This window comes from Euprymna scolopes, chromosome 8, assembly GCF_053919585.1.
Source record: "Euprymna scolopes isolate OS-2025 chromosome 8, ASM5391958v1, whole genome shotgun sequence".
NCBI classification, from domain to species: domain Eukaryota; kingdom Metazoa; phylum Mollusca; class Cephalopoda; order Sepiida; family Sepiolidae; genus Euprymna; species Euprymna scolopes.
The window spans coordinates 67,908,847-67,924,625 of NC_136489.1; the positions used below are offsets into that span (position 1 = coordinate 67,908,847).

Below are 15,779 nucleotides of genomic sequence, written 5' to 3' on the forward strand. Positions count from 1 at the left end.
AATCACCCTCAGAGATGAGAGGAATTATGAGCAGACAATATAGCAGTCACGCAAAGTGTCATTCCCTTTATATCTGTTGGGGCAGACCATGCATGTGAACACCTGGACAATCTGATGAAGACTAGCTCTGGCATCATAGACATCTCCAACAATGCCAATACCAGACAGAGATTTTCTTCTGGCCACACCAGAACTTTCACGTCTGTCAAAAGAGTTCAAGAGTCAGTTTGGCATGGAAGCTGACAGAATCACAGAGCATCATGAGCTTGGACCAAGTGCAGTCAAGAGGGCACATGATACAGTCGACAAGATCAAGGAAGTCATACTCAGTGATGGAAACCCCTTTACCACTAAAGGGGAAAAGCTGTACAATGTGATCACTAATGCCTACATCCCAGATGAGTATGTACCACAGACTTTGAGTGTTGATATCACTAGTTGTATTACGTGTCAGAGCGGATCAATGGAGATGTCAGCCGCTGGGCCCCTGTGAAGAAAGAGAACAACAAGATGTTCCTTTCTGGGAACAAGAAGATTACAGTGAAACGCAGAGACAATATTGTGGATCTGAAGGAGACCAAGGACCTGTTTGCAAAGCTGATGGTACTTGCCAGGTCAAGCCAAGACATTAACCAGAAAGAGGCCATAAGAAACCATGAATTCACTCTGACACCAAGAGCACTGTTTGCTCCTGATAGAACAATGCCGTCATGCCACAAGTCCAAGTTAATTCATTTACTTGAGAAGCTGACAAGAGGAGACCAGTCACCTCAAGCTGGAAGTTCTACCCACCAAGATGCAACGGATACAGGATTTACAGAACCCACATCTACTGATCAGCCAAGTCGGAAGATAACACTGGTGGATGGGATGGTGCTTGCTGAGCAAGAAACCAGCGACTCTAGTGACAGTCAAGGATCTGAGTGGCTGCTGCAATGACAGACTGATGCAACTAACACGAGATTATGATGAAATCATCCTCATTTTTGACACATAGCGAGCAGATTCTCTGAAGAGTGCAACCAGAGATAAATGAAGACAAGAAAAAGCTTCTGTTCAGTATCAAGTCAGAGATGACACTAACATCAAACACATCCCAATGAGGAGGTTCCTCTTCAATGATAGGATGAAGGCTGATCTGACCGACTATCTTGCTGCTCAAACTCTAGAGTACAACAGGGGATCATCCAAGCTGATCATCATATCTTCTTCTAAGAGCAACAAAGACCTGTTTTTTAAGTAAATAACCATGAGGAAGCAGACACACTGCTGATTCACCAGGCTATGCTGGCTTCACAGCGAAACACACCTGATGCACAGTTAGTATTTTTCTCCCCAGATACGGAAGTTTTAGTGCTAGTCACAACAAACTATGACCTATTGCTGAAAAACACATCCATTTCTTTGGCCTTGGGTGTTATACAATTGAACCACTGTGGCGAGCTTTAGATAAAGAAAGAGCAAAGGCTTTTCCAGCCTTCCATGTGTTCACTGGGGCCGACAACACAGGGAGGTTCTCACGTATATGCAAGACAACCTGGCTGCAGATCTACCCCAAAGCAAATGCAGATGTTGTTAATGCTCTGCAAATACTTATGGATGAAGCAGAAGTGACAGAGGGAATTCTGTCAACCTATATTATTACTGGGGTGGAGCGTTAGTGGTGAGGAGAGGAGGTAATAATGAAGGGATAGAGGGGGGGGTGAACACGTGTTTATATATATATATATAAATAAATATATATATAGCCAAAAGTGATCTCTTTAGGCAAAGTTCAAAAGACCCACAAAAAAGTTTGACCGGTCACTTAAGTATGCTATGTTGTGTACCGGATATAGAAGGAGGAGGAAAAAGGGAAAGAAAAAGAAACAGAGAAAATAAAAATAAGAGAAAAGAAGAGGAAAAAAAACAAAACAAATGGAATAATGCGTTTTTCAAACTAAAATTCCCCTTGGAACCAATTAAACTAAATACATCTTAATTTCTTTAATTTGTTTAAATCGAATTAATCCAGTCATCTCAAATAATATCATTTAATGCATAAAGTGCTATTGTTTTAAATTTTATACGCACTGATAATGTCCTTTAAATGGAAGAATCTGAAGGTTCACAATATAATAATGTTTGTGAGTAATTTGTAAAACTAAGGCTAAGCGTATTAAAAGAACGTGTTATTTTTTTTATTTTATAACCCTAACGGTAATACTTCACTGTTAAATAAGAATAATAATACCTTACTGAAAAGTATCCAAAGATCGGTAATAATAATAATATTTAATAATATTTAACTGGAAAAATGTTTTATACACATGTCTACATTATATATATATATATATATATATATATATATATATATATATATATATACATACACATAATATATCTATACCTATACACTCATACATACATACACACTCATATATAAGAAAGTATACATTTAGATATAAAGAAAATATACTAATAGCTATACTATTAATTATAATAATCAATGTAGGTAACAAAACTACAATTATAATAAAAAAGTAAATTAACCTCTATACTACTAAATAACATTAAGAAAATAAGATAAGAGAGTAGAGTTATGTAACTAAGGCTGTAGAATTGAGTTACTTTAGTACCAACAGGAATGACACATTATTGAGTATTGTGCGTTCATATTCATATGTGCGGATCGCCACCACCCGTCCCCCCTCCCTCTCCACCTCCCTACCCCCCAATGAAAACAGAATTTTTGTGAAAAATTGAACAGTTCTTCTGCTCGGTGTATGTCGGCGCGTTACTTAAACGGTAAATTAAACTGCAGAAGCACCTGTTAAATGTTGTACAAGTTTTATATAAAAAAAAATAAATAAATAAAAATAACAATGCTTTTGTAGACCGCTCGTGAAAACTTAATTTTTTAGATCCCTTAAAGGTAAATGTTACAACAGAACACCGACCACTCTAATTTGTTTTTTTAGGGGTAATCGAGGTCGCTGACAATGAATCTGATACTCAAACCAGGGGCAAATTTACCGTTTGCATGGTATTAACCCCTGAACCCACGAACTACTTTCTGCCATTTTACAGCTTCCGTTTACGCTACTCGCGCGGCAGCATAAACAACGTCTTGCTCCATCCAGCAAACTGCCTTCTCACATGGCGTACCAATCTCCCGTGGAAAATTTAAAATTAGATGAAAAAGAATAAAGCAAAAAAGAAAAGCATACCATGTTGTGGGTGGGAGGGGGGAATTTAATTTTTTTTTTTTTCAGAACAGAATTTTCTAATTTGCAAAAATACATTATAGCACTCTTTGGGTGGAAAATTTAAAATTAGCTGAAAAAGAAATAAAACAAGAAAAGGAAAGCACAACAAATTGGGGAGAGGGGGAAGGGTAATTAAATTGTTTTTTTTTGTTTTTTTTTCCTGGAACATAGAATTTTCAAATTTTCAAAAATTAATGCACCGAAAAATGTTAAATTGTGTTCTAGTCGGTAAATGTCGGTGTGTTACTTACGGAAAAACGGTTAACTAAACTGCAGAAGCACCTATTAAGCCACATAAGTTCTATAATTGAATTCCCCACCCCGCAAAAAAAGAATGAAAAACAAAAATGTTTGGTGCTTATGTTTTTGTAAACCGCATTAAAAACGACGTGAGACAAAAAAAAAAAAAAAAGGTCCCCCAATTTGTTGTACTTTTCTTTAACTGTAAGTCATTAAAAAATGTCACTCCGTAATTTTTTTTCCACCCAAAAAGTGCTATAATGTACTTTTTGAAAATTCTATGTTCCAGGAAAAAAAGAATTAAATTACCTCCCTCCTCCCCAACTTGGAGTGTGTGGAAACATGATGAGAATTAGCAGCGAACCGGATGCTAACGTATCCAGCGTAAGAGACAAAATGAAAAATCGTCTTTTGCACATGGCTCCACGCATCGTTTCCGTTTGGAAAAAGAAAAATAACATAACCACAAAAGAATTATCAACCAATGGCAGAGCTCCGCGCCTAAAATAAAGGCCTAAAATATCACAGTCAGTGGGAGCTGATGTGCCCCTATAAAATGAGGCATTTTTAGAGAAAAGGAGAAAAACATAGGAGGCGAAGACGCCGTGCTGCTAGCTGTTGAGGAAAGAAGTCGCCGCTCTCAAGTTAAAAGCCAGGACACATATCACCGACAGTAGCACGACCGGCCACCCACACTTACCACCCCCATCGTCCGAAAAGATAAGTACGCTTGCGAACATTCATTCTTTGTTAAATTATACAAGCCTACAAAAGTTCTTTCCTTATCAATGCATACACACCTACAAACATCCTACACACACTTTACCTCTTCTAATTAAAACTGTCATTAATAAATAAAACCGGTTCTCAACCTTCAATATTCGTCTGTCCTTAATTGCATGGAGTCAGATTCTACATACTTCAAACGTTGTCAATTAAATGTATTCTTTGTCGTGACCTCTATGGCCTCATTTCCTTCACTCCTTCTCCATCTATAAACCAACCAAAAAAAAACCTCAGGGCCATAAATGGTGAACCCGCCGACCACGAATACGCGCATTCCAAAAATAAATAAATAATAATAATAAAAGGACAGACGTATTATTGCTGAAGTTACGAGAACCTAACTTTATTTTTTTGCTCAAAATAATTTACGTGACTAAAATAAGAATTGGCGAACAATTATACAAACACCTTCCTTCTGCAAAAAAAAAAAAAAAAAAAAAAGAGACGTTTAACTATATCAACAGGACGAACGGCAATCTGCTAAGAGATTAAACATTTTTGTCAACCACCAAACGCGTAACCCACAAATTTCGAAATGGAGGATACTGTGTCAGCAGTTTCTGTAAAGATACCGGGATTTATGCATGCTGCCGTGGACGGATGGTTCGCCATATGCGAGGCCCAATTCGAACTGAGGAACATATCCAACGAGACCACACGATTCTATCATGTCCTCTCAAATCTTCCCCCTGATTTGATTTCAAACCTACCCACCACCATCATTGCTTCTAGAAGTTATACACAACTGTGATAAATATGCATGAACAATCAAAACCTGAGTTATTCAACAGACTTATGGGCGCCACAGCTATGACAGGAAAACCGTCCACATATTTACAGCAACTGATGGCGACAGCTAGTAAAGTAGGTGTTGGAGAAGAACTCGTGCGCCACAAATTCATTCAGACACTGCCCACCGAAATAACCTCGGTTATAGCAGCGGTAAAAAATGCCTCTGTATATGAATTGGGTACATTGGCGGATGAAATAGTTCCTTTTCTGAGACCAAAGTATGTGCACAATGTTACCGCACGACCACCCAGAGCCAACGGAAATTTAGCTTCCACCAGCATTGCTACAAGAACACACAATAATGTACGACCCTTTTACGAGGACCAAAAACCCCAAATCTGTCGTGGACACTTGTACTTTGCGGAAAAATCGAGGACCTGCAAACCATCGTGCAGATGGCCACAAAAATCGAACTGCAAAATAATACCTACATCAAGACCATCATCACCCGTCAGGCAACCTAACCAAACTTCAGGAAACTTATAATGCGAGTTGGAACAGCAACCGACAACTCGCAATTATTTGAGGTTGCCACCAAAATCGGACAAAATATAGTAAACTTCATAATAGATACAGGTGCCTCTGTAACAATACTACCACACAGTCTGGCACCTGATATAACCATCAATTCCACACCGGTACGTTTGTCAACGGCCAATGGAGATGCTATAAAATGCTTTGGGGAAATACAAGTGGACTTATTATTCCAGGTTTACACCGTTCATACCCTTGGACAGTTGACACTGTCAACCCCCTTTTAGGTGCAGACTTTCTTCGGCACTACGGTCTCATCTTGAATTGCAGCGATGGTAAACTGGTGGATGAGACAACACGCCAGTATGTACAAGATGGACGGGTCACAGCCCAGATACAAAATATAACGGTAAACAACCATGACAGTCTACCAGGAACGATGCAGTCTCTCCTCCAAAAACTCCCCAAGCTTACCACACCACGCACGGAGCAACGTCCAGCATCTAACACAAGAGTAACCCATGTCATAGACACTGGAGATAGTGCTCCAACTTACGCCAAGGTCCGACAGCTGTCCGAAGAGAAATATGAGGCAGCAAAACAAGAATTCACAGAACTCTTAAAGGCTGGAATAATAAGACCATCGAAATCCCCATGGTCCTCACCAATACACCTAGTTCCGAAATCAACCCCCGGAAAATGGAGAGTGTGTGGTGACTTCAGATACCTGAACCACCTGACAAGACCAGACAGATACCCAATCCCGAACATTAACAGCCTCGGAGCCAAGCTTTTTAAAAAGAGAGTATTCTCAAAGATTGATTTGTTGCAAGCATATCATCAAATCCCCATTCAGAAGGCCGATATTGAAAAAACTGCTGTGATAACACCATTTGGCCTTTTTGAATTCGGGTTGCGAAATAGCAGTTCAACCTTCCAAAGATTTATGGACAGCATACTCAGGGAGGTGGGCTGCGTTTTCGTATACATCGATGACATCCTGGTGTTTTCAGAGTCTGAGGAACAACACCACAATGACCCTTGGAAAAGTTCTCTCACTTCTTGAAGAGAACAACCTTAAAATCTCTGTCGAAAAGTGCCAATTTTTCAGAGATAACATTGAATTTCTGGGCTACAATGTAAGTGCTGAAGGACTTACACTAACGGCACGGAAAGTGGAAGATATAAAAAATTTTCCAGAGCCAACAGACTCTAAATCGCTCCGGCGATTCCTGGGAATGGTCAATTTCTACAGAAGATTAATCCCACAGGCTGCAGATGTGCTACTGCTTTTGACGGAAGCCATTAAACACAATCCCGCAGCTAAAACACTGGAATTAGGCCCACCCGAAAAAGAAGCATTTGTAAAAATAAAAACCATCCTAGCAGAAATATCCGCATTGACACATCCTGATCTGAAGGCCACACAATATCACTTGGTCACAGACAGCTCCAACTATGTGGTAGGAGCAGCACTGAATCAGATAGTAAACGGTGAATCGATACCTATTGGATTCTACTCACGAAAGCTATCGGAGCCAAAAGAAATACTCCACCTTTAACAGAGAACTGTTAGCAGCATACCAAGCGGTATTGCATTTCAAACCTCAAATAGAAGGTAGGAATGTGACCCTCTTCTCCGATCATAAACCATTGTCCCTAGCATTTAAAAAAAAGACACTAATGAAATCTGATGTACAACAACGTTATCTGTCAATCATCACAGAATGTTGTAGATGTGTTGTATATCAGAGGAGAAGACAGCATTGTTGCTGACTGCCTATCTCGACCAACGTGCGCAGTGACCATTGATCCTTGCGATTTACCAGCCATCTGCGAAGCACAGAAAACTGACGATGAACTCCGTAAATACGAAAGTCAGTTAAAGCCATACAAACTACAAGGGTCATCCATCTGGCGTGACATATCAACACCCACTCCCAGACCGTACATACCCGAACCGTTACGCAGGAACATTTTTGACACATTTCATAACATCTCACATCCAGGACCTACACCAACAACCAAGTTGATAAAATCCAGATACTTTTGGCCAGACATGGACAGAAATATACGAAATTGGGCTAAAGGTTGTCTTCAATGCCAGCAACATAAAATCTCCAGACACACCAAAACAGAAACCACACCATTCTCCCTACCATCTGGGAGATTCGAAACAGTACATATCGACATCATTGGACCATTACCACCCGCCACCACATATGATGGTGTATACACATCTCCAGCCAGATATGTACTGACATGCATTGACAGAGCAACAAGATAGGTGGAGGCCACACCTCTGCAGAACACATCTGCCTCTACCATCGCAATAGCATTCTTAACCATATGGATCTCCCATTTTGGAGTTCCATTACATGTGGTTACAGACCGAGGACGCCAATTTGAGAGTGAGCTGTTGAAAGATTTATCCACGATAATCAGATTCCACAGACTCCGCACGACGGCGTATCATCCTAAAACCAATGGAATGATCGAAAGGCTACACCGGACCCTAAAGACTGCAATCATGACATGACAGCAGAGCTGGCTTGATGCACTACCAATCGTACTGCTCGGCATTAGAAACATGCCTAACGACCAAGGATTTTCTCCTTCTGCCACAGTTACAGGGACCCAACTACTACTGCCAAAACTAATAATGAGCCAAGAAAATCCAGATCTACATGGAGAAGACATAAGAAAAATGGCCAAAGAGATGCAAAAGTTGGATATGGCTCTCCTCTCAGAAGGACAGCTACATACAGCACAAAAGGCATTCATACCAGAAGAGCTAAAATCACAACCCATGTGTGGCTTCGAAAGGATAAGATTCGAAAACCACTGGAAGCTCCATACTCTGGACCACATAGGGTCATCCAAAGACAAAACAAGCACTTTCAAATTGAACTGCCATCGGGAGATATACAAACAGCCTCAGTAGAAAAACTAAAACCAGTCAAGTTCAGTAATTCCAATAACAACAGAAACACAAACAATGAAGACACCAGACTGATGACAACAGATGACATTACACCAGGAGACATGTCCGCCCCAACACAGGATATAGAAGACTCACCAAATGAACCTACTGTAACATGTTCAGGTAGACATGTTCGCTTTGCGAAACACAAGGACCACGTCTACTATATATAAAGGGGGTAGGAACAAAAACCCATCCTTTTCCAAAATGTTCGCTCCCCCACTCCACACTGCAAAAGCATAGACTACTACTATCCACCAAAATCCTCACGGACACTCTCGAGATAGCTCCGCTATTTTGGGTGGCGATGTGTGTGGGAACATGATGAGAATTAGCAGCAAACCGGATGCTAACATATCCAGCGTAAGAGACAAAATGAAAAATCGTCTTTTGCACATGGCTCCACGCATCGTTTCCGTTTGGAAAAAGAAAAATAACATAACCACAAAAGAATTATCAACCAATGGCAGAGCTCCGCGCCTAAAATAAAGGCCTAAAATATCACAGTCAGTGGGAGCTGATGTGCCCCTATAAAACGAGGCATTTTTAGAGAAAAGGAGAAAAACATAGGAGGCGAAGACGCCGTGCTGCTAGCTGTTGAGGAAAGAAGTCGCTGCTCTCAAGTTAAAAGCCAGGACACATATCACCGACAGTAGCACGACCGGCCACCCACACTTACCACCCCCATCGTCCGAAAAGATAAGTACGCTTGCGAACATTCATTCTTTGTTAAATTATACAAGCCTACAAAAGTTCTTTCCTTATCAATGCATACACACCTACAAACATCCTACACACACTTTACCTCTTCTAATTAAAACTTTCATTAATAAATAAAACCGGTTCTCAACCTTCAATATTCGTCTGTCCTTAATTGCATGGAGTCAGATTCTACATACTTCAAACGTTGTCAATTAAATGTATTCTTTGCCGTGACCTCTATGGCCTCATTTCCTTCACCCCTTCTCCATCTATAAACCAACCAAAAAAAAACCTCCGGGCTATAAGTGCTTTCCTTTTCTTGTTTTATTTCTTTTTCAGCTAATTTTTAATTTTCTGCGGAAGATTTATACGCCATGTGAGAAGGCAGTTTGCTAGGTGACGCAAGCCGTCGTTTATGCTGTCGCGTAAATGGAGCTGTAAAATGGCGAAAGTAGTTAGTGGGTTCAGGGGTTAATACCATGCAAACGGTGTGAGTATCAGATTCGTTGTCAGCGACCTCGATTACCCCTAAAAAACAAATTAGAGTAGTCGGTGTTTAGGTGTGTTAGAAATTTCGGAAAAAATAGTGAATAATTTCACCCCGTCTTTCCAAGCTTATAACTCTTCGAAAAATGTCATTCAAGCCCTAATTTTTTTTCAATTAAAAAGGTGCAAGGATCAAGGTGTCATTAAAAACACACACACACACACACACACACACACAACGTATTTTTTTTTTATTTTTTTAAAGGTTTTAAACTTCGGACTTTACAGGTAAATTTCTAAAAAACACTACTTTTTTTTTTGTTTTAAATTTGAATATATTATTTATTGACCTTTCCTCTTCAATTCGTGATATATAACACTTTGGTGAGTAAATTAATTATTTACTTTTTAATAGACATTCCAAAATTGGAGGCGTGAATTATTCGCCCCTCCCCCCTGTCTTTCCAAGCTTATAACTACTCGAAAAATGTAATTCAAGCCCTAATTCTTTTTCAATTAAAGGAGCAAGGCCCAAGGTTTCATTAAAAAAAAAAAAAAGGAAAAACAAACAACGTGGTTTAAAAAAAAAGTTTTAAACTTTGAACTTTACAGGCAAATATCTAAAAAACACTACTTTTTTTTTAATTTGAATATATTATTTATTGACCTTTTCTCTTCAATTTGTGATATATAAAACTTTGGTGAGTAAATTGATTATTTACTTTTTAATAGACACTTGAAAATGGGGGGGGGCGTGAATTAAAAAAAAAACGTTCGTCTAAAATATTATATTCGGTTTATTGGAAAGAGCATAAAATTTCACACTGACCCTGAAAATATCCTAAAAATAGAATCAATAGAAAAATTGATAGATTTTAAAAGTTTAAAAATGGAAAAATATTGAGTTCGTAAAATTCATTATTGTTTAAAAAAAAAAAAATATTTCTATTACTTTTAAAACAACTTTAAAAGTTTATTTTGGAAGTATAATCCATAAATAAAATAAACAACCCACTTTTAAAAGAAAAATTACAAGTTTTTTTTATATTTTATTCGCAGTTCCGTGTTAGGGGTGTCAAAAATTCCTGCAAAAATTCGGGTTTGTATTTACTGTACACAGATTCGAAAAAGTTGTCAAAAAACAAATATATAACAAATAAATGTTATCAAAGGCAAGATAAGTTACTTTTCTACCAAACTGGGTATATTTTTCGTGTTTTTATTCAATGTAACATGTTTATTCAGCTCGAAAACCATACAGTGTTTACCGATGTATTGGAACATTCAAGATGGCGTCTGATTCTCTCTTTAACACGGTATGTTTGGGAAAAGGTGTTATAAATAAAAAACCGGATAAAATACCGTTAAAAACTCGCTCAATATATGTTACCGTGACATAGTTTGACATATATTCGGCGGGGTTTTAATAGTATTTTGTATAGTTTTTTTAAAACCTTTTCCCAAACTTACGGTGTTAAAGAGGGTGTGAGACGCCATCTTGAATTTTCCAATACATCGGTAAACACTGTATGTTTTTCGAGCTGAATAAATATGTTACATTGAATAAAAACACAAAGAATATATCCAGTTTCGCAGAAAAGTAACTTATCTTGCCTTTGGTAACATTTATTTGTAGGAATTTTTGACACCCCTAACACGAAACTGCAAATAAAATATAAAAAACTCGTAATTTCTCTTTTAAAAGTGGTTTGTTTATTTTATTTATGGATTATACTTCCAAAATAAACTATTAGAGTTGTATAAAAAGTAATAGAAATATTTTTTTTTTAAATAGTAATGAAATTAATTGAATGTTACGAGTTCAGTTTTTTTCAGTTTTTAAACTTTAAAAATCTATCAAAATTTTTCTATTAATTCTATTTTTACGATATTTTCAGGGTCAATGTGAAATTTTATGCTCTTTTCAATAAACCGAATATAATATTTTAGACAAACGTTTTTTTTTAATTCACGCCCCCCCCATTTTCAAATGCCTATAATAAATGTAAATAATTTATGTACCAAAGTTTTATATATCACAAATTGAAGATAAAAGATCAATAAACAGTATATTCAAATTTAAAACAAAAAAAGGTAGAGTTTTTTAGAAATTTACCTGTAAAGTCCGAAGTTTAAAACCTTTTTAAAAAAAGACAACAAAAAAAAGAAACGTTGTTTGTTTGTTTTTGTTAATCAAACCTTGGTCCTTGCTCCTTTAATTGAAAAAAAAAATAATTAGGGCCTGAATTACATTTTTCGAGGAGTTATAAGCTTCGAAAGAGAGCCGGTGGAATTATTTAATAGTTTTCACGAAATTTCTGACACTTGGTACAAAATAGTACGAGTGTTCAGGGATTAATACCATGCAAACGGTAAATTTGCGACGGGTTTAAATATCGGATTCGTTGTCAGCGACCCCGAAAACCTCGCTAAAAGACCCAAATTTTATTGGTCGGTGTTCTAGGTGTGTCAGAAACTTCGTGAAAAATATTGAATAATTCGACCCCCTGTCTTTCCAAGATTATAACTACTCGAAAAATGTAATTCAAACCCTATTTTTTTTTTCAATTAAAAGGAGCAAGGACCAAGATTTCATTAAAAAAAATAAAAAAATACAAACAACGTGGTTAAAAAAACAAAAAACAAAACGGTTTTAAACTTCGGACTTTACAGGCAAATTTCCAAAAAAAAAAAAAAAAAAAAAAAAAAAAAAAAAAAAAACCTATTCGTTTTGTTTTAAATTAGAATATATTATTTATTGATCTTTTATCTTCAATTTGTGATATATAAAACTTTGGTACATAAATTAATTATTTACTTTTTAATAAGACATTTCAAAATAGGTGGGGGGGGGCGTGAATTAAAAAAAACGTTTGTCTAAAATATTATATTCGGTTTATTGGAAAGAGCATAAAATTTCACATTGACCCTGAAAATATCGTAAAAATTGAATCAATAGAAAAATTTTGATAGATTTTTAAAGTTTAAAAATGGAAAAATACTGAACTCGTAAAATTCAATTAATTTCATTATTTTTTTTTTTAATATAAAATAATATTGCTATTACTTTTTATACAACTTCAATAGTTTATTTTGGAAGTATAATCCATAAATAAAATAAACAACCCATTTTAAAAAGAGAAATTACGAGTTTTTTTTTTAATATTTTATTCGCAGTTTCGTGTTAGGGGGGTCAAAAATCCCTACAAAAATTCTGATACACCTATCGGTGTTCCGTTGTAGTTAAAGTAAACATTTACCCATTAAATTTTTCTGCTGGTCGCCATGGAACTCAACGCTCAAGGAGTGCCCTTTTGGGGTTTGTATTACTGTACACATAGATTCGATAAAGTTGTCAAAAAACAAATATATAACAAATAAATATTATCAAAGGCAAAATAAGTTACTTTTCTACCTAACTGGATATGTTTTTAGTGTTTATATTTAATGTAACATGTTTATTCAGCTAAAAAAACTCGGAGACGGTAAGTTTGGGAAAAGGAGTTATAAATAAAAAAAACAGTCAAAATACTGTTAAAAACCCGCCGAATATATGTCAGGTAACATATTGAGCGAGTTTCTAACAGTATTTTGTCTGTTTTTTTTTTTATTTATAACTCCTTTTCCCAAACTTACCGTCTCAAAGAGAGAGTCGGCTGCCATTTTGAATTTTCCAATACATCGGTAAACACTGTATGTTTTTCGAGCTGAATAAACATGTTACATTAAATATAAACACTAAAAACATATCCAGTTAGGCAGAAAAGTAACTTATCTTGCCTTTGATAACATTTATTTGTTATATATTTGTTTTGTGACAACTTTTTCGAATCTATGTGTACAGTAAAACAAACCCCCATTTTTTGTTTTTTTTTGTTTTTAAGTAGTTTTAATACTTTTTAATTATTTGAAATATTTCACCTTTTACGAGGTGTTAGCCAACAGATATAGACGCACGTCCACACATGTCGCTACCGACGCTACCCGTAAAACGTAACTTTTTGAATATGTCATTTTCGTTCCGCGACGGGTACGTATGTTATAAAGATTTTTTTTTTTTTTTTTTTTTTTTTTAATTAGGTCGAATTCTGGACTTGCACCTAAACCTTAATAACTAAATTTAAATCTCAAAGTCCTATTTAGGAAAAAATACACAAAAAGAGGGGGGGGGGTAAAAGGAAAAATAAAAATCGAAAAACAAAAAAATAAAATAAAATAAAGAAATTCCGGAAAACGTCAGGTAGTACGTAATAAAAACAATACGGTAATAACGAATTACTTACTTGTTTGTTTCGGAAGTAAATAGGCAAGTAGAAGAACACAAGTGGAAATGAGTGACATACGAGGTGCGTGTGTGTCACGGACGTCGTCGGTGACAACAAGGAAGTTGATAGTCACGTGCTTCCGTTACACTTTGTCAACAAACGATCTTCGAGTAAATCGTCTCTTCGACTTTTACTTGTGTTCCCCTAAATATTTGTCATTATGAATCCACAAAAGATGATATTTCAAATGCTGTTGATTTTATTCATGGAAATAATAATAATATTTCCTGTTTACTGTAACCTGCATTTGCGTGTTGGTTCACATCGTGACGAACAACGGACAATTACGGACAACATTCCGGCATTTTGGCGCAGTACAGGCTTCTGGTAAATACATTTACGGTGTCGTTTTGTTTTAAAACAACAAGACTTAACTGAAGGCATTAATATTTATTGCAGTTATCTAAATTAAGTGGGTTTCGGCAACAGCTCCTTGTTCTTTAGGTACCTCCAACGCGCGCCACAGTGTTAATCTCTCCTATATGTGTAACACGATGTAATTGTAATTTAATTTAATATTATCATCCTAACTTTTTTACCATTTAATAGAAAAAGCTTCAAATAAAGTGCTAATATTTTTTAAAATTTTTTTACAGCATACAAAAATAATGAAAATGCGAGACAAAAATCGTGTTTGCATTATCGACGCTTTTAAAAACAACGTTCCTATGTAGTGACGTTTTTTTAAACCGTTGTGTCAGAAACTTCGTGAAAAATATTGAATAATTCGACCCCCCTGTCTTTCCAAGCTTATAACAACTCGAAAAATGAAAATGTAATTCCAACCCTATTTTTTTTTCTTTCAATTAAAGGAGCAAGGAAAAAAAATACAAACAACGTGGTTAAAAAAACGTTTTAAACTTCGAACTTTACTGGTACATTTCCAAAAACTCTTCTTTATTTGTTGTTTTAAATTAGAATATATTATTTATTGATCTTTTATCTTCAATTTGTGATATATAAAACTTTGGCACATAAATGAATTATTTACTTTTTAATACACGTTTCAAAATAGTGGGGGGGGGCGTGAATTAAAAAAAAAGCAACATTTGTCTAAAATATTATATTCGGTTTATTGGAAAGAGCATAAAATTTCACATTGACCCTGAAAATATCGTAAAAATAGAATCAATAGAAAAATTTTGATGGATTTTTAATTTTAAAAATGGAAAAATACTGAACTCATAAAATTGAATTAATTTCATTACTGTTTTTTAAAAAATAAAAAAAATAATATTTCTATTACTTTTTATACAACTTTAATAGTTTATTTTAGAAGTATAATCCATAAATAAAATAAACAACCCACTTTAAAAAGAGAAATGACGAGTTTTTTTTATATTTTATTCGCAGTTTCGTGTTAGAGATGTTAAAAATTCCTACAAAAATTCTGATACACCTAGGGCCCGTTCAGCCGTTCGTTCACACACTCATTGTTTAAAATTCTAGTAAAAATCAAATAATAGACATATTTTCCTGAAATTTTCGATATTTATTCATTATTAGATAAACTTACATATTAAAAGTAGGTTTCGTTAAATATATTAGCGGAAATATATTTTTAGGTTTGTATTACTGTGTACACAGATTCGAAAAAGTTGTCAAAAAACAAATATATAACAAATAAATGTTATCAAAGGCAAGATAAGTTACTTTCCTACCTAACTGGATATATTTTTATGTTTTTATTCAATATAACATGTTTATTCAGCTAGAAAAACATACAGTGTTTACCGATGTATT

General features: G+C 35.7%; 2 protein-coding genes across 5 annotated transcripts in view; one reads left to right on the forward strand and one right to left on the reverse strand.

The window, feature by feature from the left end:
- LOC145283597 (steroid 17-alpha-hydroxylase/17,20 lyase-like) overlaps positions 1-14,128 on the reverse strand; it is a 134,750-nt gene extending 120,622 nt beyond the window's left edge. The window contains exon 1 of the mRNA XM_080132533.1: positions 13,995-14,128. The gene's annotated coding sequence lies outside the window, so the exon portion shown is untranslated. The remainder of the gene's footprint in view (positions 1-13,994) is intronic.
- Positions 14,100-15,779, forward strand: part of LOC145283596 (alpha-L-iduronidase-like) — a 74,413-nt gene continuing 72,733 nt past the window's right edge. For 3 of the 4 annotated variants that reach the window (XR_013868642.1, XM_080132530.1, XM_080132528.1), the window contains exon 1: positions 14,100-14,363. Coding sequence is in view for 2 of the 4 variants with exons in the window: in XM_080132530.1 (XP_079988656.1) it covers positions 14,197-14,363 (167 nt within the window). In the remaining 2 variants the exon portion in view is untranslated. The remainder of the gene's footprint in view (positions 14,364-15,779) is intronic. The other variant, XM_080132532.1, reaches the window with a different exon arrangement.